At 42.7% G+C, this 25,229-nt stretch overlaps 1 protein-coding gene across 1 annotated transcript in view; it reads left to right on the forward strand.

Annotated features, from left to right (window-relative positions):
- Nucleotides 1-25,229, forward strand: part of itga10 (integrin, alpha 10) — a 25,671-nt gene continuing 442 nt past the window's right edge. Inside the window, exons 1-29 of the mRNA XM_086218379.1 lie at nt 1-842; nt 7,194-7,305; nt 7,384-7,493; nt 7,595-7,683; nt 9,861-9,975; nt 10,457-10,584; nt 11,636-11,784; nt 16,187-16,337; nt 18,394-18,559; nt 19,379-19,452; nt 19,529-19,673; nt 20,538-20,686; nt 20,813-20,956; nt 21,060-21,266; nt 21,357-21,487; nt 21,686-21,852; nt 21,989-22,131; nt 22,213-22,323; nt 22,398-22,483; nt 22,586-22,727; nt 22,814-22,906; nt 23,023-23,099; nt 23,185-23,274; nt 23,844-23,928; nt 24,079-24,192; nt 24,279-24,386; nt 24,474-24,587; nt 24,678-24,773; nt 25,082-25,195. Coding sequence (XP_086074505.1) covers nt 791-842; nt 7,194-7,305; nt 7,384-7,493; nt 7,595-7,683; nt 9,861-9,975; nt 10,457-10,584; nt 11,636-11,784; nt 16,187-16,337; nt 18,394-18,559; nt 19,379-19,452; nt 19,529-19,673; nt 20,538-20,686; nt 20,813-20,956; nt 21,060-21,266; nt 21,357-21,487; nt 21,686-21,852; nt 21,989-22,131; nt 22,213-22,323; nt 22,398-22,483; nt 22,586-22,727; nt 22,814-22,906; nt 23,023-23,099; nt 23,185-23,274; nt 23,844-23,928; nt 24,079-24,192; nt 24,279-24,386; nt 24,474-24,587; nt 24,678-24,773; nt 25,082-25,195 — 3,462 coding nt within the window. The 5' untranslated portion in view covers nt 1-790. The remainder of the gene's footprint in view (nt 843-7,193; nt 7,306-7,383; nt 7,494-7,594; nt 7,684-9,860; nt 9,976-10,456; nt 10,585-11,635; nt 11,785-16,186; nt 16,338-18,393; nt 18,560-19,378; nt 19,453-19,528; nt 19,674-20,537; nt 20,687-20,812; nt 20,957-21,059; nt 21,267-21,356; nt 21,488-21,685; nt 21,853-21,988; nt 22,132-22,212; nt 22,324-22,397; nt 22,484-22,585; nt 22,728-22,813; nt 22,907-23,022; nt 23,100-23,184; nt 23,275-23,843; nt 23,929-24,078; nt 24,193-24,278; nt 24,387-24,473; nt 24,588-24,677; nt 24,774-25,081; nt 25,196-25,229) is intronic.

Genomic DNA, 25,229 nt, shown 5'->3' on the forward strand with positions numbered 1-25,229 from the left:
TGGAGGACGATGCATGGAAGGAGGGGAGGTCTGAAGATAAATGCGCTCTTTTAATCCAAAGTGAGAGAAACTTCATCGCTAAGGGCGCACATTTACATCGATAGAAAGACGCGTCTTAAAGGCCCTTATGACTGATTCCACAGATGATGATGGACATCGCGTTATCAGAGGAGCAGCTCAAACTTTTCTTTGGATGAACGGAGTTAGTTTCTGCACAAGCGCCGCGGTGGATTTCTAGAGACGCGCTCCGGAGTCAGGAGGGATCAAACGCGCGCTGCTGACTGGAGGTGTTCCACTGTAGCGATGGTTTCAAGACTCTGAACCCGCGACCTCTTGCTGGACGGGACAGGTGCAGGGTTTTAACGGTGAAAACATGGGTCACTGAGGTGTCAGCTTAGTTGTTCCATCAGGAAACCTTTTGAATTGCCACTCAAATATTCCCACTTGGCATTTGAGAAGCGCTGAAACGGAACAATAATGCTGGTTTTGAATTGATTTATTTTAATTTGTGTCTATATTTAATTACTCCTTCTTAAAGGAACCAGTCCTGAAGAGCCCCTCCACACACACACACACACACACACACACAGGCAGCAGACATGCCACTGCAGCACCGTTTGACCGGAATTTACGCATCTCTGGGGAGAAGACTGAGCTGAAGAAACGTGTGCGTGCGCGCGCGCGCGTGTGTGTGGTGGACGCCAATGCACTGCATTTCCAACAACTCAGGGGAGACCACTTTGTAAATATTAGGGAAAAAAGTAGACCAAAGACTGATAGGTTTTCATAAATGGAGCTGCATAAATACCTGCTGTGCCTGGAGTTCATCCTCCTCCTTAAAGGTAACTATGTTTTTGTCTTTTTTTTTTTAAACTTCAACTTTTCCAACATCTAACAGCAATTCTTTGCTTATTGTTTTGTTCTTCTCTCTTTTTTTTAATGCGTCTTTACAATGAGATCAAACTTCATAAAATGATTCTGTTAAAGTTGTAGAGGTTTTCAACCCCATGGAGACTGTGACCGTGTAAACCAAACCTCGCTGTCTGCGACTGATCACTGCCCGCTCGCTCCCCGCTCTGTTGCCATCAACATCCACAGCGTTTGAACTCTCCTAGAGAACATGTGCGAATAATAGAGCTTTATTCCGTGTGACAGTCGGCGATTGACCTTGAAGGCATTCCTAACATGATTGTGTGCAGAGAAGCAGCCATATTAAAACATATGGTCACACTACATTTGTTTGCCAAACAGATCAAAAGCATAGGAAGTTATGTGCCCCCCCCCCCCCCCCCAAAAGTCAAAGTCTGGTTCTTTTGACATTTGTATGAGCAAATCTTTCATTCTCAGCATTTCAACCACATGATGTTTGCTGGTGGGATCCATCAGAGAAACCTGCATGGGTCATCTGTCAAGAGGTTACACGTTGTTGATCTCTTCTTACAGTTGACACCTTCTGACCCTGGCAGCTGTGAAACGTGACCCCGCCGGCAGTATCAGCCATTTCCATCTCTTAGACTTAATGTCTAGATCCCCTAATAAGGCATCCATGCCATGTGTGTTTTCTCCATGGAGCGTGAACATCAAGATCTCCTCCCGCACTCGTGTTCGCAGTGGCACAGCAGCCTCCCGCACCTCATTGAACCATTCCAGCTTACCAGCTGGAAGCCAAAGAATCAGACCATTGTTGTCTCCCAAAACTAAGAGTTTAAGCAGCTGATGAGCGGTGGTTTAACTGCATGTGGTCAAACGAGATCAATAGGCTGAGAAATGATGTGTGGGGCGTGTTACCTGGGCTGAATCTAAGGCGGATCTGTAGATTTTTAGTTTTCCTGCTTCTTTTCCAGGAGCTGGGAGACGTATCAACCTCCAATTCCACTGACACACACAAACACATGCATAGAAAACTTATTTACATGTGCCAGCAGCCATACTTCCTGTGTTTAAATCAAGAGGATAATGTTTTCACTGTGCTTTAATTTGTACTGTAATTTAGTATTCTGGCATGTATGTGTGTTTTGTGGCTTGAGCATGTGTCACACAGGAGCTTGTAGGTGAGTGAGTATGTGTGTAATGTTAATGGTTTCAGCAGAGGTCCCCTGATACGGTCAGCAGCTTAAACCTTCAGTCTGTTGTGTTTTACCGAGATGTCGAACACAGGTGTGTGTGTGTGTGTGTGTGTGTGTGCCAGCGCTTTGTGGATTCCTCTTGTTGTTCTTCCAGTCATCGTCCTCCTCTTTTTTTGAAAGTCTCCTATCATTAACCTCTCATCATTTGCCAACTCTCATTCCTACTCCCCTCTTCTTCCTCTCCTTCCACCCCCATTCCCCACGAGAGGGTGACAGAGATGAAAACAGAAAGCTATCAAGATAATGGAGAGAAAATCTGTGAAAGAGGGTGAGAAGCAGGTGAAGTAGGTGGGTGGAGTATGGGAAATGGTATGATTCAGATAAATGAAAATGGTAGAAACAGAGAAGCATCTCTTCTTTGGGACACTTCTCAAGAGGTGCTATGAGTCCAATGATGTAAATTAAAGGAAGACGACAACTGTTTGGGAAATACTCTGATTTGCCGTCTTTACCAGTGCCAGAGAAGAAGATTGATACCCTTCTCTCCTCTGTGGTGTTAGAGAGTTGGGATCCACAGAGACCAGCTGCTGGTTAGCTTAGCACAATGAATGGTAGTGATCAGGAAGTGTTAGCATACTCTAGTCAACTTACATTTTTCTAAAAACTAAAAAAAGCTTAAGTCTGCATTAATGTAACTAAGTCTGTTTATATTCAATTAGAATAATTTTGAATCACAAGAATTTTTTTTTAAATCAGACAAAGAGTTGTAACTGTTTTCCTGAGTGGGTGTGTTAAGCAATTTCATGCACCACCGAAGAGAGGCCATGGAAACTTCAGGCAACAAAACAAAATATTTGTTGACAACTAGAAGAGCGACTGCTTCTTCTAGTCATGGCTGACTTTGTAAGAGAGGATGTAGGATTAACCGAGATCTTGAGGTCTATCTAATATCTTTTGCTGGACGTATGCTAACACTTTCCAATTACTGTATTATCATTCATTGTGCTAAGCTAACTAGCGGTCAGTCTCCGTGGACAACTGCTGAAAACATAAAAACAGCCAGTGAAGAGGAGACTGAGAACAATGTACGTTAGTGTCCCTGCTATAAGTGCTTACATCCTCCAAACACTGTAGTGTCAAGTTCATCCATGTGCACACACACACACACACACACACACACACACACATCCAGCAGCAGTAGCGCCCAGAGCCCAACGTGTGGTTCAGAGGATCTGGACCCAGTTTGGCTTGATAAATGTTTGCAGCCAGTTGTCATGGAAACGGGTGGTCAGACAGACTGCGGTGGATGTCATATATAAACCCAAAATGAAAATGGAAGAAGAGGAGGGAGGACAGGACGGGTAAAGCTGGGAAGGATGGTGCAGATTGTGTGTGTGTGTGTGTGTGTGTGGGGGGGGGGGTGGTCTTGTGGTAGAGTTCCAGTGTGTGTTTGTGTGTGTTGTAGGAGTGGCGTAAAAAACAGGCAATTTATGGTTTGTGAGAGAATGAGTGAAACAGGAGGATAAAGGAGAAAATGCAAAGGTTGTTATCAGAGGCCTGTTTGTTGTGGCGAGAAATTTGAAGAGGGTGGGTGATGTAGTTAAGTTAGAAACAACGTAATATCTGTCTTATTTCTTTGATTGTTCTTTTTACATGTAAATATAGACAAAATCACAGCTCAGCCATTGCCTTTTAATCATGTGGAGATTTAGTCAAACAATGTGGCAGTCATAAAATTATATTTTTAGCTGCATGGAAATAACTTAAGTGTCTGCTGGTTAACTTGTAGTCTTAATGGGTCACTTTTCCATCTGTTCCATTGTGTAACATCAAAACTGAATAATACAATAATATAACTTTGCTGGGAATGTGGCTGCATTAAAATACAGTGTATATTATGCAAGTGCACAGTGTAACAGCCACTAAAATAATCTTCCTCACATATTTTGAGGTTCAGTCTTTGTTGAATTTGGGTTGACAAAGTTTTAATTGGTTTGTTCCTCCAAATTAAAGTTGTTTATTTATCTGCTTAAGGCAAATGACTACCAGTTTAAAGTGGAGTGGCTTTCAGCGGTTTCCTCCATCCCTGGAGTCTCCCATGACAGGGGGCTCCACTGTCTTCATGGGTGTTACCGAACCACTAAATCAAGGAGGAAACAGGAAGTAGATTCTTGCCATTGTCTGTCAGCCATTTATTGTCAGATATTCACACATTTTGTTCGGCAAGATAGTCTTCACAAATAAAAACAACTTCTGTGATTTAAAAAAAAACATTAGAGCAATTGTTAAAAGTACAAATCTAACGGTATGCTACACCGCATGACTTCACCACATCTAGCTCTGTGCTTCTTCTGTCATCAGGATGCGTCCCTGGTGTTAAAAGCCCATCCATAAATCCCACTCATTTTGAGACGAGGGTACCAGATGTCCAACAATCCTTATTTATGTCTGGATTATTAGGACTCATTCCTGGACCAGTCTGTGTCATCCTCCTCTTGTGCATCTCCTCCAGTGTAATCCCACTTTCCCCCTGACCCTTACATGATTGTACATGCATGAGTGAGAGGTGTGCACCCCGCTAATATTTGCTCCTGTGGCAGGTAGAATGGGGTGTCAGGCATGATTTTATGGATACGTTACAATGACACAGAGCGTACGTGATAGCGCATCGTCCACCGAGTGCAGAGGTGGCTGTGGAGGAGAACTTGTTGCAACGAGGCAGGAAATAAAGATGTTCACTCTTTCTTGGCACGAAAACATAAAGTTATAGGGTTGAGAGTTCACTCTATCCTTGCCTACGCATGTTCCCATCAGTGAAGGCTAATAAACATCTGTGTGGAAGCAGATGGAGGGCTCACACTCATCCAAGTCACTTTGGGTTTGGATGTAGAAGTATAAGCTCATACACATCTGCAAGAAGTGCAGAATCTCCCAGTTTGTAACTTAAGAAGGCCAATAGATGATGTCTCAGGATGACCGGTCAATCTGGTTCTACAAAAACAGACAAAACATGACTAACATGTAGTGATATTGCAGGAAAAACAGCTGCAAGGGAGTAAAAATTGAAAAAGCAGCTCTGGGAAACTACAGTAGGTGAGAGAGACGTGAGTGGAGACGGGAGAGAAACAGCGAACATATCCAGTTTCCCTCACAAAACCAAGTGGAATCCCCTTCTGATTGGCTTGGCCAAGGTAACTGTCAGTGTGCGTCAGTGTGCATTTGCGGGGAAGTACATGGATACACTGGGAGAGCGGATGGTCTGTAATCATAGCAGCAGTGTTCTGGTCCTCCTCCTGATCCTGACAGTGGAAACGGTGGGTTAAGTAAAGGACAGGTAGTGCCGCTGCTAAATTACAAGTCAATTTTAGTTAGAAAACCACTTTAACGGTGCACATTCAATTCAACCTGCTTTCCAGAGTTACAAATTTCAGCAAATACACAAGTGGCTTACCAACTGTCAACAATGGCAAAGTGTTTCTTAGGTCTGTGTCTTTGTTTTGAGTCAATTTGTGTTTCCAGGAAACGGTTTCCTCTTGTAAACTACGTTTGTGGACTCAGGAAATAAACAATCAGCCTATAATGTTTCACAGTATCAGGCAGTCTGAGCGTGCATCTCATCTGGTGACACTTTGTTTTCTACCTGCATTTAAGATTTTACCATCTGAGTACTTTTACCTCTGACATGGAGGTTATTTTGAGTTCATCCTCCCAGCGGACATTTGTGTCTCTCAAGGCATTCCTAAGATATCTCCAGTCCCAGTGGCGGTTTGTGCCAGATGGGAAGAAATTCCCTCAATGCCTTCTTGAGTTTGACATTTTGGAAAATTGGACAGTTGTCACATACATGTAAGGTGACAGTGACCTCGACTTTTGACCGCTAAACTCTGTTAAGTTTATCCTCAAGTCCCAGAGAACATTTGTGCCAAATTTGTATAAATTCAAGGTGTTCCTGAGATAACTGGTTCATGCCAGGTGACACTGAACTATGACACCTAGCAGGAAAAACATTTTCTCAAGATGTTTCTGAGGTATAATCTTGCATCCAGTGTCTAAAAACCATCGAGCACATGAGCTAAAAGAACCCTTCATGTATCCCTTATTTTGAACAATATTGATAAAAAGTAAACACTTGTTCCCTTTATTCATTCAGTTTACAAACTGACATTTGGTTTTATACCTCAGCATTAATTTACCTTGATTTATTGTTTTATTTGCTGAAAATTTGTCCCAAGAACTTCCCTACAGACTGTGAAAACACTCGCTCAGTTCCTCTTCTTTTTATATATTCATATTTTGCCGTTGGAAGTTGTTTCCACGCTCCAGTTTAGACATCTATCTTCACCTCTCAGTTTGCTGCCCGACCACCATCGCTCTCTCTCTCTCTCGCTCTCTCACTCGCTGTCTGTCTCACTCCCTGTATGAAGGGCAGGCTTGTGTGTCATAACAGGCACCTCACTATACTCCATAGTTTTTCTAACCCACACCCTTCCCTGCTTTGCCTCTTCACTCTCCTCAGACTTAACTCCCTTCTTTTTCAGAGCCTCTGGTCACTCTGTTTATCCATCTTTTTTGCCAACCTCCTCTCCCAAAACTGAGAAGGAAAATAATAATTACGTTCTTCTGCTCTACAGTTGTGTATGCACAGTTTACAGCATGTTTTCTTGCATATCTAACTTGAATACAGTGTTCATCCAAAGCATATTTGAGATAATTCCTAAGCATCAACTTTCATCCTTTTAATCGGCTCTGCCAAGACGTCATGTGATCCCTACTTTTGCAACCTGTGCATCTATCTGACAGCTAGCAAAACCTATAAGGCTGATTTTCCCCAAACTTGTTGGAGCACATTTAAATTAGCTAATTCTGGCCATTTAACAATCTAAAATTTAGCATTTTTTTAATACATTAGGTTCTGTTGAGGTCGCCAACATGGAGGTATGCACCCTCCAAGCGCCCCTCTAGTTTCCCCTTATGTAGCTCAAGGGTTATTCATCATTGTTTGACCAGAAAATATTAAAATTTGCTATCTTTGGAAACTCAAGAATCACGATGGAGCCTTTAGTCAGTAATGGAATGTCAATTACATATACAAATGTGTTATTTCTATGACTTTATTTTGTCTTCCAGAGTTTTGCCAGTGTTTCAACATAGATGTAAAACATCCACGTATCTTCACTGGTCCAGATGACGCCCTCTTCGGCTTCTCTGTTCTACAGCATGAAACCGAGGGAGAGAAATCGTAAGTTTGACAGATAAACAAGTATTTAAACAGAAATGACACAAAGAAGGTAATGTTTTAATTGTAATGTGTTGTCAGAATGCTGGTTGGTGCTCCTTGGGATGGTCCACCCAACAACAGGAAAGGAGATGTGTACAAATGCATTGTGGGAGAGGAGAAGAACTCAAAATGCAGCAAGGTGAATCTAGGTGAGAGACACAAATAACTCTTGACAAAAAAAAATTGACATCATGTTGCATCAATGCTAAAGTGTTCTTGTACATTTCTGATATATTTTCCTGTATTTCAGATGAGACGGCCTTCCAGAACATTTCTAAAAATCTCAAGAACTCTCATCTGGGAATGACCCTCACTCCTGACTCACCTGATGGCTTCCTGGTATGTGGTCACCAGGAAACAAGGGAAGGGGTTTTATTTTTGGCGCCTGGGCCTTGGTGTGTGTGTGTGTGTGTGTGTGTGTGTGTGTGTGTGTGTGTGTGTGTGCTGGAATGGATGTGGTTAAACCAGATTGGGCTTGTTTGCCGGAACAAATTTGGTGTGTTTCATGTGACTAGAACCCCACCACACACACACATACACACGTGCACCTTCAATATGACACGTGGATGTTATGTGGTAAACACATTCATAAATCTGAGCTTGCACGAGTTGACAGTCAACTCCAGTTAGTCGTGACACTCCAGTGGCTCTCTGCTCTTACAACATACATCCAACATGCTGGTGAAAACTGGTGGACGTCATGCTGTCAGAGCAGCTGTGCTCATTCTTACACTGTCACGCCTGATATAGAATCGCTCCCCTAGAAGAATAAAATTATCACACTGTTTCCATGCAGATTCACGTGGTCGGCGGTTCATCCGGTCCCATCACTGTCACATAGGACGTGTTTTCCCAACTTGTTTCTACAACAGTAATCGCTCACCTAAAACCTTTGACATTTACTGCCGTGTCTTTTATCCAGTAGCTTCTCCAAAACTCAGCTGTATCCAGTTTACAGCATCAGAAATGATGACGTGATTATTACAATCAAAGCTACATAATCTTTTTGTGATTAACTGCTCAGTGTCAGTTCTATTTTATAAAACACCTCATAAGCCATTTTCTCGCTAGCATCCACCTGCAGTCTCTGAATCTGTGTCACCCCTGGAAGGAGAAATATTTCCATCCCCCGAGGGAGTCACAAGATCAGAGCCTCCATAAACTTGACACATTGGAGGCTTGAAAGTAAAATCCCTCTAGAATAGAAAAAGTCTAGAATAGAAGTCTCAAGTCCTCTTCTTCCTTGTTTGCGTGTGTGTTAGTGTGTGCAAGTGCGTGCAGGTGAGTAACTGATTGTAACTGTGAGTCGGTTTGTTTTCGCTTGTGTGTGTTGAGTAACTGTGCATGCGTGTTCTGCTTTGGGTGCGGAGTCATTTACAGGCCGTGAACGCCGGCCAACGTAACCCACTTTAGTGTGTGTGTGTGTGTGTGTGTGTGTGTGTGTGTGTGTGTGTGTGTGTGTGTGTGTGTGTGTGTGTGTGTGCGTGCGTGTTTATCTTAACCCCAGTGGTCAGGTCTATAACAGGATCGGAATGTATCTCCGGCCCTTTGTTAATGACAGACCTACCAAAAGCCATAGCACCTCCATCGTTTTTTTTCTCTGTCCTCTCCCTCCTTCCTTTCTATCATCCATCTCTCATCCCTTCTTCTTGAGCCGTCTATGTGCGTATGGAGAAACCCGTCTTTAATGACAGGGCGAACCAAACCGGGATATTACTCCTTCTCTTATTCCACCCCCCCTTTTACCCCACTTTGAGTCTCTCTCTTTTGTCCCTCCTCAGCACAAGTTTCCCTTGTTCCCCCCCCCCCCCAACTCCTTTCTCTTGGTATGAAAGCCAGATAAACAGAGTTCTTTGAAGACAGGAATATTTTATATGATGCCCCCCCCCCCCACACACACACACACACACACTCCCCACCATCTCCCCACTCTCCGTCATTTAGTGCAATCACATTTAAATTGCTTTTCTGGTCTTGTGTTCCAGCTTTGTTAAACTTCTCATGACAAGAGTGTCTGCCAACATGTCAACAATAGTCGCCTCACTCTCTCTCTCTCTCTCTCTCTCTCACTCTCTCTTTCTCTCTCTCTCTCACTCTCTCTTACTCTCTCTCTCTCTCACATTCTAACTCTCTCTCTTTCTCTGACTCTTACTCTCTGTTTCTGTCTCTCTCCCCCTCCCTTTTCTGTCCCCCAAACCACAATATTGTAGTTTTTCCATGACTTATTCCCTCTCATGTCTTGTTTTCTTTTTGTTCCAAGTCTTCCCTCATTTATTTCTTTTTCTGTGTTCATACGTGGGTCACCGAGCCTCATTTGTGTACGTGTTTGAACCCTTTGATAACAACCTAACAACCACCTACACATCTTGTGACCAGGACTCATAAACTTAAAAATACAAACTGTTCAAATTGACTGTAGATGTGCCTAAATTCTCTGCAAAGCAGATGTTGATGCATGTGTGTGTGTTTTTGTGTGTGTGTGTGTGTGTGTGTTTGTGTTTTTGTGTGTTTGGCAGGCTTGTGCCCCACTGTGGTCACAGGAGTGTGGTACTTCTATGTTCAGCACCGGCATCTGTGCTTCTGTCAGCGATGACCTAGAACCCAGAGAGACCATTGCTCCGACAGCACAAAGTAAGCGCACACACAAACACACACATGCAAAATTACTTAGTGTTTCACCCAAGAAGTGGATTTTAATTTTCATTTACTCACAAACAGGCGCCTTGAACTTACAAAGACATTTTTTATATGGCTGCATTGCGTCTTTGTGACTCCAGAATGCAGGAAGAGCCAGCCACGCGTATTTAGCTTGAAAATACTGATGCCTCATATTTAACAACTCAGTCGAGTCTTTCAGCAGTAAAAAAACATCTTCATGAGCTTGTAAGTGTACTTGAAACACAAAATACACATTTTGTGTTGACGTATCGCTTAAGTTTCCCTAACTGGGGACAGGGATGTCCTCAATTAAGTGGTCTTTAGTCTGGTTTGTGTCTCTGTAAGCGGCTTACACACACACACACACACACACACACACACACACACACACACTCTGTGGTAAAGAATGTATGGGATTGCTTTTGCTGACCAAAGATTCCCCCACATGTGGCAGGGTGCTTGACATACATGGACATCGTGATTGTGCTGGATGGCTCCAACAGTATCTATCCCTGGTACGAGGTCCAGAACTTCCTCAGCAACATCCTCAGCAAGTTCCACATCAGTACAGACCAGATGCAGGTAAAACTAAAAGTCTGTGTGAATCTCTGCTGCCTATAAGTATAATTTACATTAGTAATGGAAAATTGAGGGTTTGAATTAAACTTTTTTCAACCACTTAACACTCTGGAAGCCTTTTTCTGCTGCCCAGAGTCGTGCTGAGAAGAAAGACAAGCTAGTGCCTTGAGTGAAAACATTCCACACTCACAGAGCCAGTTTGGCAGATATGAGCAGAATGGATCGTTGTAGTAATGTAAAGGGACATCAGCAGGGCTCACTTGAGGTTGGGGAGGAATGGAAGTCGAGGGGCACAGGGGACATTATTCTGAGCTGAGAGGAGCAAGAGGGGTTCTGGTTTTTGAAAAAGAAGGGTGGGGGGTAAGAAGTAGCAGGCAATGTGAGGTGAAAAGGAAATTCCTCTGGTTTTAAGAAGAATTCAAAAATTCCCCAAGTGCACTGTTTGCTTTTAGGGGGACCTATTATGCTTTTCCTTTTTTGTAATAAATGTAATTTTACTATGTGGGATTTTCATATTAAGTATGGCCAAGTTACAAATAATGAGGTAAACGTCTGTAAAAGCTGTTAACTTTTTTTGCTAATTTTGCGTCAGCTCATCCCTGATGACTTTATAAGGTCATCTACACCAGGCTCAGCACGCAGAGTCCGCAAAGTACAGGGACGCTGCCCCTCAGCAGGCTTCAGGAATCTGGCCAATCAGAGGAAAGTGTGCTATTAGGGAGGAGAGACTTAAAGAGACAGGAACATAATATCCTGGTTCAGACAGAGGGTAAACTGAGTGGATATATTAAGGGCAAGTGTAAGATAAATAAGGAGTATTTTTTTAAACTGTGCATGTAAAGCAACTCCAGTGAAGTCCTATACTAAAAGTAAAGAGCAGGAAATGAGGGATAATGGGTGCTCTTTAAGACCAGCATTGGTTCTTATGGAGATGGTTCCCCCCAGAAACACAAGTCTCAGATGTTGCTTCCCACAAATATGCTGCAGCACAACCATGAGCATGTGGCATTGCTGCAGTTCTTACTCCTTTATGTGTCTATATGTGCATATTCAGGTTGGAATACTTCAATATGGTGAAGTAGCTGTCCATGAGTGGTCGCTGAGAGACTACCAGACCACACAGGAGGTGGTAGAGGCCGCCAAGAACATCAGCCGGCAGGAGGGACGAGAGACGCGCACTGCGTTTGCCATCCACATGGCCTGGTAGGCCTGTCAATCACTCTCACTTGACTCTCTCTGGCTCTTACTAAAATATATTGTGGGATTGGCTGAATCTCTGGAAACTGTCAGGCTTTATTGCTTTCTGTGTTATATTCTTGTTTTTTGTTCTCCTTCTGTCAGTTCAGAATCTATAATTCTGTAGTCTGTATGTGTTTCTAATGAAACTCTCTGGTATTATCCCATCAGGCTGCTTTTCATTTATGAATTAGCATGTCAGGCAAGGAGTTTTTACATCGCTGAACTCCAAGCTGCTCTCATCAGTAACAACTATAGAAATAACTTGTCAATTTTGCTAAGGGTTTTTACGAAAAGTCTGAATAGGCGAACTGACAGATTTTATCACCGAACTACAATAATATTTGTAACGAACATCAAATATGTTTCCAAGCAGCTCTAGCGAGCCGTTGTGGCAAAGCTGGTGAATACAGTAGCAGCGAAACAACAACATACATCTCACAGAAGTGAGTATTTACTCAAACGCAACATGACTAAATGCTAGTGTTAATCTATCAGCAGGAAATGTAAAGGATTGGCTGTAACACTCTACTTGTAAAAGCTAATAAAATGTCAGTGTTGATTGAATTAAATTGAAGGAGGTAATATCTCTATATGTGTTTTGTATGAAAAAATTAGGGAAGTTATTCCTGGCTGTATTTTATCATCCTTTTCCTGACTATTCTCTGCAGAAGTATGTGGGGGTTGGCTTAGTTGGTAACCCTAGTCTAAAGAAACAGCTCTATAGGTTGGGGGTCTGTGACTTAGTGAAACCTTTAAGTCTTAAAATAGCTGTTTTTCTTTTCAAAATAAAATTCCTTCTTTATTAAAGTCATACCCACATAGAGCACCACACCCTAGACCTGATGTGTGGCCATGATTTCCATTCTGGGTTGTGTGTGTCTTGGAGAGGTTGTTGGACTTGTACACACACATACGCAAACACACACACACTCACAAAGGCACAGGTAATTGGAGAGTTCCTGTTTTCTGGTACATTTGAAGGTAAAAGTTGGAGAGGTTTAGGAGGACCACTTGAAAAGCAGCGACTGGAAAATGAAGCCAATAAAATCGTGTAACTATGGCTTTAAAACACCAGTAACGGGAAATCCAGACGACCCTACAACACACTCTCTCCACTAACTTTTACTGTCACCACTCATGCCACCATGACAAATGGTAAAACTCCTCAGAGCTCATCAGCTTGTTATTCAGAAGGTATTTCTAAATCAATAGTAGGGAAATAAAAAAAAAAACTCCACTGTGATATTAACTTCATTTCTTCACTTCACACACACACACACACACACACACACACACACACACACACACACACACACACACACACAGACTGATGTAGAGATAGCAGGACGGGCACAGGGCAGGGTTAGGATGACAGGCTAGAAAAACACTGAGATTAGCTGAGCTGGACTAGCGGGCTGCTGGCTCAGCACGGCTGCAGGTGTGGCACCGGCTGACCCGGCCCGGTCAGCTAAGCAGTGCTCCCACAGCTGTAAAAATACACACATACATATGTAGTACACATGAACACACACACACATCAGTCACATTTACATGGTATTATTCCCAGTGTATTCCCATGAAATAATTATATGATATCTTAAGAAATGTAGTGCACTATTTTTCTGGCATAATCCTACAAATGTCCAGCAATCAGTGAGCCCTGCAGTTAGAACCTCAAACAAAATGCTGCACATTCTTTTTATTTTCCATGGAAAATCCAATATTTTAAGATGGTTGGAATGACATTGTGGTTAAAGTCTGGTTAGATTTAGGCACAAAAATCACTTGCTTAGGGTTAGAAGAAGAGCATAGTTTAGGTCTAACATGAAAATAAGATAGATAGACAAGTTAAAATATTGGAATATTCAGACATCTCACTCCAGTAGTGGCTCAAAATTACATGTATCAGAGTGCATTCATTTTCAAAGTAGAAGTAGTGATTGAGGACCGGCCCGAACACACACACACACACACACACACAGAGTAGTTGAGTGGTTCAGCCCAGAGATGGGAATTAATTAAAAAATACTTTATTATGTGTACTAAAATACTTGCTTTTGTATTTAGGTAGCTTTTCACTTGTCTACATTTGATCTGACTATTTTCGGACTACTTTTTGCTTGTATTTGCCACATTTTAAGACAAATATCTCTACTTCTCGCTCCTTATATTTTAAAAAAACAGGTTGGTTTTGATGCATGACAGACAGCAAACATGAAGGAGCTTGAGGGACATACACGACATATTCTCTCAAAAAGAACATATTCAGAGTCTGTGTTGTTTTACTTTACTTGAGTAAATGGATTGAATCAGTATTTTTTCTTTTACACAAGTATCTGAACTTCTGCTTGAGTCATGAATAACCTCTGGTTGTACCTTTTTATTTCTACAAGGCCAACGTTGACTACATTCATTCCCTGACCACTTAACCTCCACTTTAACCCCACACTGCATGTTTGACCTTCAACCTTTACCCCACCCTCATCTCCAAACTTAACCTTACGCCCCAGTAATTTGCTAAAATAGCCCCTGAAAGATCAGACGCCATTGAAAACATCCTCCTGTGATCTTTAGAAACTTGCAGTGACTTTTAAGTCTCAGTAAAGAGAGTTGGAATATGTTGGACTTTAAGGCCATATTTGACTACTGGCTTTCTCCGTCAAGATGATAAAAGACAATATCAACTCCAATATCGTGACAGCAAATTGTGTAAAGCTAAAGCATCTGATGGTTTGACTGGTTTAGCTAGAATTCGCTCATAAGAGTTCAAGTATTGTGACCGCAGCTTAAAGTAGCTCTGTTGTCACTCACCTAACGCCACCAACACAAAAACCCTTTTCAAGTCTACCATCCACACAGCCACCACAAATATCTTGACTCTTGTGTCACGCTGAAATCAAACGCCACCACTGAATTGTAACAGTGAAGGGTAGACTGCATACTGATGCATCAAACTGTCGTCTAAAATTGGATTATTTGATATCGCTCCACCCGTCTGAGACGCTCCCTCTCATGCACGCACTCACACACACACTCACACACTCACACAAAAGTACACACTCTAACCACCGCGCCATGTCATTACCACACGGTTGTGACTCCATAAAATGGGTTGTAAATACAAGCTGGCCTCCCAATTAGCTCCACTCACTATCTCTGCTCTTTCATCCCCCTTTCTCTCGTTCACGCTCCTTGTTTCTTTCATCTTACTCTATCTTTTGATTCTTATTCTCATTTCACTTTTTCTATTCCTTTAATTTATTCTGTCTTTTTTGTTTTGTCCTCTCCATATCAGTTTTATTTTATTGTTTAGTTGAAACTGTCTTAAAACCACATTTAAGCAGGATTTGTACTTCTCACTTGTAATGCTTTGCTTCATTTGATTGTATTTTATTGTTCTTTAAGTGTTTTCACTCTCATTTTCAGTTGTTTTTTTCTTGCTCCCCAGTTTTTTGTGGCGATTTTCATTCCTGATCTTGTCGTTTACCTGTTTGCTATGTTTTCCTTGTCATCTTTCGCAATCTTTTTACCCATATAATTGTTCCTCTCTTTCATTTCTCTCTCTTCTGTCTTCTCTGTTCTTCTCCTTCTCTCTGTATCCATGTAATTTTCAGACTGCATAGGGGAAATGGTTGTTTTTAACTCGAAGTTTCTTGCGGGTGACCACAATGTTATATTTAGGTAAGGGCTGGAGTTAGGCCTGAAAATCACTGAGTTCACAGGCAGTGACTCTCCCCAGTTCACGGTGTGCTTTTGTGTGTGTACATGCACGATTTTGTGTGTGTGTGTGTGTTTTGGTCTGAGGCTTACCAAATCTATTCAGTGCCTAAAGCAGGTCCCACTGAGAACAGGTTTCCTGCAGACAAACAGGGTGCGGCTTTGGTCGGCTCCTGCGTGTTTGTCATTCATATTTCCTCTGTGTATGATGGCACAACCGGATGGGAATGCACAGATGCGGCCGCTGTGTGCAGTGACACATGCACACTGCATGCACGGACCAATAGGAGCCAGCTGGCAGCTACTGGATGTGTGTCAAGTCTAAGTTATGGAAGAGTCCAGTTGTGATTTAGCTCATTTGTTTCATGTTTGATGGGGTGGAACTTCAGCGTCTCAGTGTTTCACTAGCTATCCATTTTGTCTGACTTGAAACCTTATATTATCTCAGAGGGAGTATATATTTGAGATTTAGGTAACCGAATCACTGCTCGCTCCCTAGTATCCTCCCTCTCCCTCAGGCCCTTTCACTCCTTTCACTACCTGTTTTCTTTCTCTTCGTCTCTCTGTTAACATAAACTCAGCTGGATATTTTGGCAAAGGAGAATTCAAAAATTTTTTTTTTTTTTTTTTTTTACCACTTTCTGTGTAGCACGGAGGCGTTCAGTGCTGAGCGTGGAGCAAGAGAGGGAGCCACCAAGGTGATGATCGTAGTGACCGACGGAGAATCACATGACGGGGAGGAGCTACCTGACGCTCTGGAGGAGTGTGAGAAAAGAAATATCACGAGATACGCCATTGCTGTGAGTTCATGTCTGCAAGTCAATTCTGCTGGATAGATGGATAATAATTCTAAATTTGAGTTTTAAATTGATAACTAACCTACTTTGTCCTGGGGTATGTGGAGAGCATCCCTAACATTCCTCACACATTGTGCTAAAATTCTATGGTGCCCAAACTAGACTACGTATTAAGTAACCGCACAATAATGCTGCCACTCCCCCAAAAATAACATCTTCAAATTACCAAATGAACCCCTTGGGTCTGCTAAAATAGCCAAGTGGGAATAAAGTCTTCCTCTCCAGTTCCACCCAACCCCCTCGACAGGCAGACACACAGTTAGGGTACGCTATGGTTCTATGCGAGAGAAGGAAGACAGACTGTGGTGGCTGGACTGGTGGCAGACCCCTCCCTTCACCACAAGAGAAACTGTTGAACCTTCAGACCCCGCTGGAACCGCAGCAGAGAAGAAAATGAGCCCAGATGGAGGAGTTGCGGCAAAGTGCCACTCAAGACAAACGTGAAGGTGGTGGAGTTCCGATACGCATGAATAGTTTACATACATTATATTAAAACAGACCTGAAAAAACAAATAGATGTTCAAATTACATATGTAGACCACAATTTTTGGGATTTCACAAGAAAACAAAAGTTATGTTAAGTTGTGGGTATATGTTGCATGTGAAGCGTGTACATATACGCACAGACACTCACGGATTGGCTCCGCCCTCGCTGTGAGCACAGAGAAGAGTAAACACACAAGTGACCTTACATGACAGCAGAACACAGTAGTGAGTAACTATGTTTTTTTTTTAGAATTTATTTATTTATTTTACTTATTCATTTCAACTCAGCGAGAGCATGTCTGTGTTTTTCTATCATTTGCTTGAGATGTTTTTCTTCTGAATGATCAGAAAACCAAAAACCAGCATACAAACTAAGCTGTGGGCTTGTTATGTAATGTAGGCTAATACAATTGCCCCTTAAGAGTAGAGGTTTTCTCTTACTCACTATTTCTGTTACTATTTTCAGTGATTTTTATTTGTCGATTAAGGGTAGAATTTGCAAACTATAAGGAGCGATTTACCCCTCTCCCACAATTCTATAATAAATACGAACACTACACATAAAGGGAGTATTTTTTGATGGGCTGTTGTGTTACATTGTGTGAGCACGATCCATGTGTATCTAATAAAGCCACACATGTATATTCAAATCAAGGTTCCACATCCCTGAGCTCTGGAAACGTTCTCTGTATTTGAACTCCACTTTCCTCTTCCTTTTCTGTCTTTTCCTCCTGTCCATGTGCTGTAAAAGCCAGCTGGCAGCCTGAGTGGAATCTCAATGTACATGTTTATATGTAGACTTTCTTCACATTACACATGACACCCCCGTCAAGCCCAACCACCCCCCCCCCCCCACACACACACACACTAACACGCGCACCACCACCCCCACACCCCTGCAGTCCCTGACTCTTTGAAAACAGAAGATTTCCTTAGTTTGTTTGGCAGCCGCCGTGGACGGAGATTCTTGGTTTTGGTTTCTCCTATGGAATTTTCTCATTCGTACATTAAGCGTTAGGCCACTTCTGCTGCTGTATATGTTCTGCATCACTCATCTCTTCACCGCTCCTACGCCTCTGCTCCCCATTTAAAATTCTCTTGTGGCTCCCATTTATCCTTTTCAGAAGTTTTACGGTCAACCTTACACCCTCTGAGTATCGCTTGATTACCAGTGTAAACACAATCAGTGGCACGCCTATTAAGCGGTTTTAATTTCATATTAAACATTTAAATCCTGCAGTTCCAGGCTCCCTTTTGTCAGTGAAAGTGTTGGCAACAACCTCTGTGATATCTACTCACGTCTCCCAGGAGTTGGGAGAAGCGATTGCTCCGTTAAATGCCAAAGTATCTGTTTATGTGCTCTGTTTTTCTTGCTTTCATCCTCTTTCTGTCCGTCCAACTTCATCCCTCTGTGTTTTATTGAAGTTAGCTGCTTATTCATTTATCCCATACCTCTTTATTTATTAATTTCTCAAAAGTTGTTCTCTCTCTCCTTCTCCCACGCCGGCTGCAGGTTCTAGGTCACTACATTCGCCGGCAGCAGGATCCGGAGACGTTCATCAGTGAGATCAAGTATATCGCAAGTGACCCTGACGATAAGTACTTTTTCAATGTGACGGATGAAGCTGCGCTCAATGACATCGTCGATGCTCTGGGAGACCGCATTTTTACTCTTGAAGGTGAATGAAGACGTTTGTTGTTTCAATCCACATGATTTCAGCAAACACTGAAGCAATTCACTGTGTTTTATATATAGTCTTGTTCTATGAAGTACCCCCGGAAGCAGAGGCAAACAATATTTATATTCTGGCTTCAGTGTTTAGTGTATAGAGAGTAGGGATTTTTACAGTCCAACAAAGTGAGACTTACATTATAGTGAGTCATTTTCTCGGGAAATGTATCACAACTCACCATTTTTAAAGACTGATCAATGTTATCCCCAAATCTTCTGCGTATGAGCACATTTCATGATATAAACAATGACAGTACATACATTTACGGCTTTATTTTATATCGTTCCTCAGTACCATTGTAGTGTTAAACATCCTGGCTTCATAACATTGTTGAATTTAACTCACAGCTACACTGTTGGATTGATGAATTGGTGAATCAAACAATAATAAGGAGTCTGCTGAAATATGAAGTGGTAAAACAAATACAATAATGTTATTGAGAAGTAGAAATAGAACATTATCGATGGTGAAGTGAGGAATCCTGCATTCCTGTGAAAAGTTCATACAGCTGAGAAAGCAAGAGAAGGAGGCAGGGCGAGGGTATCGCTATCAGAACTGATGAAAAGTGATGCCACCCTAAATGTTTCGGGGAATAGGACGGAAGGACACGGAGGAAAGGAAAGGGTGAGGCCTTTGTTGCCACCTGTGGTCTTGAGGGTGAGTGAGTGATGTCGTCTAGATCAGATCCTGAGGGGGAGAGGAAGGAAGGGAGGAGATGTGTAAAGAAACAAAAAGTACTGACCCATTATCTCTCTTCACCTTTAGGCACACTTGGCTACAACGAGAGCTCGTTCCACATGGAGATGTCTCAGATCGGCTTCTCCACACACACACTGGACGTACGGACAACATATCTGCTTGTGAAGTGCACGTGTTGTTTTTGTGTGTGTGTCTTATCTTTGCTGTGTGTCTCAGGATGGCATTCTGTTTGGGATGGTTGGCGCCTACGACTGGGATGGTGGAGTGCTGAAGGAGGGAACCAATGGAAGAATCATGCCACCCAGGGAGGCTTTTGAGAGCGAGTTCCCGCTGGAGCTCAAAAATCACGCTGCTTATCTCGGTACAGATATCACACAAGATCACACTGTCAGAGATTTTTGAGGTGTCAGAAACCGGAACATCTACTAGTATCATGTCCTGATACTTGAGTCGCTGTCAAGTTGGCGTAACCTTACCCTTATATTTTTGCGTGATATTATCTGGAATGATTTGAGAAGTTTGTATTATGCACTTTCACTAGTTGGTGAAGAGCCCAGACACGAGAGCCCTCTGCACCTGCACCTCATTTAACTGCATAAAGGGGGCTTCAACTTTCCACTTGGGGTGGAAATCAGTATGAACACAGATTAACCTTTTGGGGATATCAGCAAAAACGATGCACGATGATCTCCAACCCACACATTGGTTTAGTCACAGTTATTTAGAGTTATGGAATAGAATATGCACCTTCTCTACATAATAACAGCTGAAATAACAGGGGTCTTGACTGAGTGTGTGCCCTGGTGGCTGAGTGTTAAGCTAAGTGAGGAAGTAAAAAAGGACAAATACTGTACTGAAGTGGTGTTCTCAAGTATCACCTGTGAACTTTTTACTTTTACCTGACACCTTTTTAGTTCAAATATTTGCCCGTTCTATTACTACACTTAGATTATTTTTGTTTTGCATCATTGTGCTCCTCCTCAACATCAAGACAATTCAAACTAAAATGGATATGGCAATATCCCTTGGTCCCCTGGTCCCTCGGTCCCTTGGTCCCTTGATCCCTTAGTCCCTTGGTCCCCTGATCCCTCGGTGTATCCATTGATAAAGAGTGTACTTATCTCCTAATATTTGTAGTTCTGTTTCTGACATGCAAAACTGATTTGCGTATTGTAGCGGATGATTGATTTTAATTATTTTCAGTGTCTTTGTTGAATGTGTGCAGGTTACACCGTGTCATCTGTGATTGTTGGTGACTGGAGGAGGCTGTACATAGCCGGGGCTCCCCGCTTCAAACACAAAGGCAAAGTCATCCTGTTTGAGCTCAGTAATGACGGTGACGTCAACATCGTACAGGCCCTCAATGGAGAACAGGTAGAGTCCTCTTTCTGCAGCCATGTTTATTTATTCCAGCAACAACAGAGTAGCCCATGCCTCAGAGATTAGCACAATGAATCCCCCTACTGGCAGTAAATTCAAACTACAATTCTGCCTTTGCAGATTGGGTCTTACTATGGCAGCGAGGTGTGTGGGCTAGATATTGACCGGGATGGCATCACTGACGTCCTTCTGATTGCTGCTCCAATGTACCTCGGCTCAGGAAACAAGGAGGCTGGACGAGTCTACATCTACACCCTCAGTGGGGTAAGGAAGCAGCGGGAGTTGTCTTGTGAATTATTACTCAGTCGTTATGAGAACAGACATAATTTATCTAATTGCATTAGTAACAACATTTTACTTCCTGCAGGAGGAGGTGTTTGTGCCTAATGGTACTCTGAAGTCAGAGGAAAAGTCCCAAGATGCCAGGTTTGGTTATGCAATGGCAGCTGCTCCAGATCTCAACCATGATGGCTTCACTGACCTGCTGGTGGGAGCCCCGTTGGAGGACGACCACCGGGGGGCCATTTATGTCTATCATGGGGATGGTATTCACATCATTCACAACTATAAACAGGTAAACGCATTTGTTTTACAACCATAAACTCACTGAGAAATGTAAGAATTGAATCAACCTGATTCTGTATTGTCCCTCTCAACCTCTTAGCGTATTCCGGGGTTATCAATTTCCCCCTCCCTGCAGTATTTTGGCCGCAGTGTGAGCGCTAGGTTGGACTTGGATGGAGATGAGCTAATAGACTTGGCAGTAGGAGCACATGGCAGCGCTGTGCTGCTCAGGTGGGTACAGACGAAGAGAAGAGGGTCAATTTTAGCTCAGATTAGCTTTTATAGCCACAATCAGTGGGAAAAATGAGAGAGAACATTAAAGTCATCACAGCTAATGAGTTTTTAAGAAAACATTTCTTGTTCGATCAAAATAATTAGTTGTCCGCAGAGTCAAAACGTCATTATCATTGACTGTCCCTGCTGTTCCAGCTCTCGAAGCATCGTCCAGATCAACGTGAGTCTGTCCTTCCAGCCGCACTCCATCAACGTCATTCAAAAGACCTGCCTGAGGGGTGGCAGAGAATCAGCATGTCTCACCGCCACGGCCTGTTTCACAGCTGTCTCCCGCTCCCCTGGACCACACAGCAACAGCTTCGGTATGACACGCTCACATTTCGAATTCTCTAACCTAATAACAATAAGTGTTGGGAGTAAGCCAGCCTCTCACATTATAATTATAATGGGAGTTTTCCAGCCCTCACCATCTGTCCACACTACCTGCTCTCTCCTCAGATCTGTGGGTGTCAGCCATGCTGGATGACAGGAAATTGTCAGCAAGGGCTCTGTTTGATGACAGCTCCCACCGTCAGACCCAGCTGTCAGTGCGGGTTCACACAGGACAGACTCTGTGCTACAAATTACCTTTCCACGTCTATGTGAGTGTTTGTAAAAAAACTGCAACACACATGAATCAGGACCAACCGAGAGATACTTTGATTGTTTTGTTTCTTTTATAGGACACAGCAGATTATATCCGTCCAATTAGCTTCTCACTGCGGTTTAAGATCAACAACACAGAGAGTGGTCCGGTGCTGGATGAAGGCTGGCCCACCACTGTTAAGAAATATGTGAGTGAAAATTGTCACTTTCTTCCAGCTTTTCTCTTTGAAACATGCCGTCCTCTAAACTTGTCTCTGTCCAGATCCCATTCTTCAAAGACTGCGGTGAGGATGATGTGTGCACAACCGATTTGGTGCTGCAGGCACAAATGGATGTCTCTGGAACCAGGTAGAGATTTCCTATTTTCCTGTGTCCTCTTTTTATTCCACTCTGCTTTAACGTCTCAGTTGTTAACATTTCAGTGAATTTTTTTTGCTGTGTCCTCTACAGACAGAAGCCCTATGTGATTCGCAGCCCTCGTAGGCGTCTGTCAGTGGAGGTGCAACTTCAGAACAGACTGGAAAACGCCTACAACACCAGTCTGACGCTGCACTATTCACGCAACCTGCACTTCTCCAGTCTCAGCATTAGGGTAAACCTCATACGTGTCCTCAAACCAACCTTGCGCATGCACCTACATGCAAACTGCTTGACACATTGTGTCTTCTCTGTCTGTAGGAGGATGCCCACTTTAAGATTGAGTGTACAGCACTTGGTGCCAACAGCCACTCGTGCAATGTCAGCTATCCAGTTTTTCGCTCCCAGTCTAAAGTATGTGCATGCCGAGGAAATAGCTCCATCACGCTCTCGACTCGGCCCACTCATACTTCACTTCCTTCAGGTGAAATGTGTCACTTCAGCAGGCTGTTCTCTATTTTTGTACACAGGTGAACTTCATGTTGGAGTTTGAGTTCAGCTGCACGTCTCTGCACAGTCGAGTTCAAATGAAGCTCATTGCTGCCAGGTAGTTCTCTTGGCAACAAATTTTTCATTTTGATTTCACAAGTAGACGATGAAGGTTGCTTTATGTAACTATCTGGTTCTTACAGTGACAGCGTGGAGAGAGAAGAGACTTTAGGGGACAACAGTGTTCAGCTGCAGACGTTTGTTCAGTATGAACCAGACCTCTTTGCTAGCAGGTATGTAGGTACAGCAGTCAAATGAGTTTAGAGCCTGACCGATATATGGGTTATTGTCTCATGCTAAGCTAACTCAACTCAACATCATTAACAGAGTACCCCTTACGTTGTGCCACTACCAAAATGCTTTTTGTTCTTTTTGTTCTTTTTTTTTTTTTTAAAGAACATGATTCAGAAGAAAATGCTGGTTATCAGCAGTGAATACATTTGCAATTGAGTTCATTTTTTCCATCTGTTGATGTCATTTGAAACAATGCAGTTTAGTTTTAACAATAAAAAGCTCCCACCTCCTTCACATGTCTGTATTACAAGTTTCTGGTGCCAACATTTGAAGGAACAGTGCCAAAAGAATATTTGCTGATATGTTAATTATTAAAAATGGTCTGAAATGTTGCAAAAAATAAACATATATTTCAGCTGAGGTATTGATATAAGAATTATCTTACTTCCTAATATTAATATGAGCATTGACCCACAAAATCCTGTATCAGTTGGGCCCCTTAATATGTTAGCTTCTCTGGGAGGTAGATTTTCTTGGATGTTTATGTGCTTTTCCTTTTTTCCTTCAGTGACTCTAATTTGAACCGATATGAGGTTCATCCTACTCGGACTATGTCAGAGTCGATTGGTCCAGAGTTCAACACTCACCTCAGGGTAAGGCTTCGCCTCACATGCTATGAGAACCGCATACCCCTTCAAAACTTTTGAGAAGCTCCCATTATACTTGATGCATCATTTTTAAAACAAGATGAGTCCAAATGAGTGTTATTTGTTTGTGTGGTTTTTTTTTTCTTTTTCTTGTAGCTGCAGAACCTCGGCTGTTACTCTGTGAGTAATCTGGAGCTGAGGCTGCATCTGCCCTCTGTGGCTGCAGGAGATCGAGTCTTCATGACTGTCACTGATGTCTTTTCATACAATGTGAGTACTCAGTTTTTCCTTTTTTTTACCACATAGTTTGCAGCCCTCATTTAGATCATGTCTGACATATTTAAATCATCCCGTAGGCGACAGGAGTCAACTGTAGCGTGTTGAGTGATCTGGCCCAGTTGAAGGGCAGACAGAGGGATGTACGCCCACTTCACCCTGAAGACATGATGCAGAATGACATACTGGTGAGGCCCTGACGGTGCAGCTGCTGAACAGTGTGCAGCATAAACAAACATGTCAAAAACCTGCTGTGTTTCTATCTGCATGCGTAGAACTGCAGTCGGTCATGGTGCACAGAGGTGGTGTGTGAAGTCCAGCAGCTTCTCAGAGGGCAGACTGCAATTATTCGCGTTAGCCGCAGAGTCCACGATGACTTTTTCAGACAAGTAAGATAAACAACAGACAACTAATTTTAGCCAAAATCTTCCACCCTTTGACAAAAACATCGGTCATCACTTCTGTGTGTTCTTTTCTAGGCCAAATATAAGTCAGCGAGGATAATAGGTGCCTATCGCCTCGTAGCTCAGGAGACTAACCTCATCACTCTGGGAACAGGAACCGTCTGGAGAGAGGTAAGCCCACCATGACACATATGCTTTTGGGTTGTCCAAGTGTCTCATCCTTTTCTTCAAATTCAGCACAAACATCCACTGGGACATTAGGATGACGTGAAAACATTTTGGTCGTCAAAGGCCAAGGTCATGGTCCCATAATCATTAATAGGATATTTCTTGAACACCTTGAGGGAATTTTTTTCAAATTTGGCAGAAATGTCCACTGGGACTCCAGGAAAAGAGAAAAGATTTTGATTGCCACAGATCAAGGTCACACATCACATGGTCACAGCGCTCTAATCCCTCACCATCTCTTTTGTTTCTAGACTGTCCTGGAGGTGCTAAAGGGCAGAGCAATTCCCATCTCACTGTGGATTCTTATTGGTAGCATCATTGGTGGTTTGCTGTTGTTAGCGCTCATCATTTTCATACTATGGAAGGTATGTTTTTCATTACATTTGAAAAACATTGATT

Source organism: Aulostomus chinensis, chromosome 11, assembly GCF_037954235.1.
Source record: "Aulostomus chinensis isolate RoL2024-O1b breed Wild chromosome 11, RoL_Achi_v1.0, whole genome shotgun sequence".
Taxonomy (NCBI): Eukaryota; Metazoa; Chordata; class Actinopteri; order Syngnathiformes; family Aulostomidae; genus Aulostomus; species Aulostomus chinensis.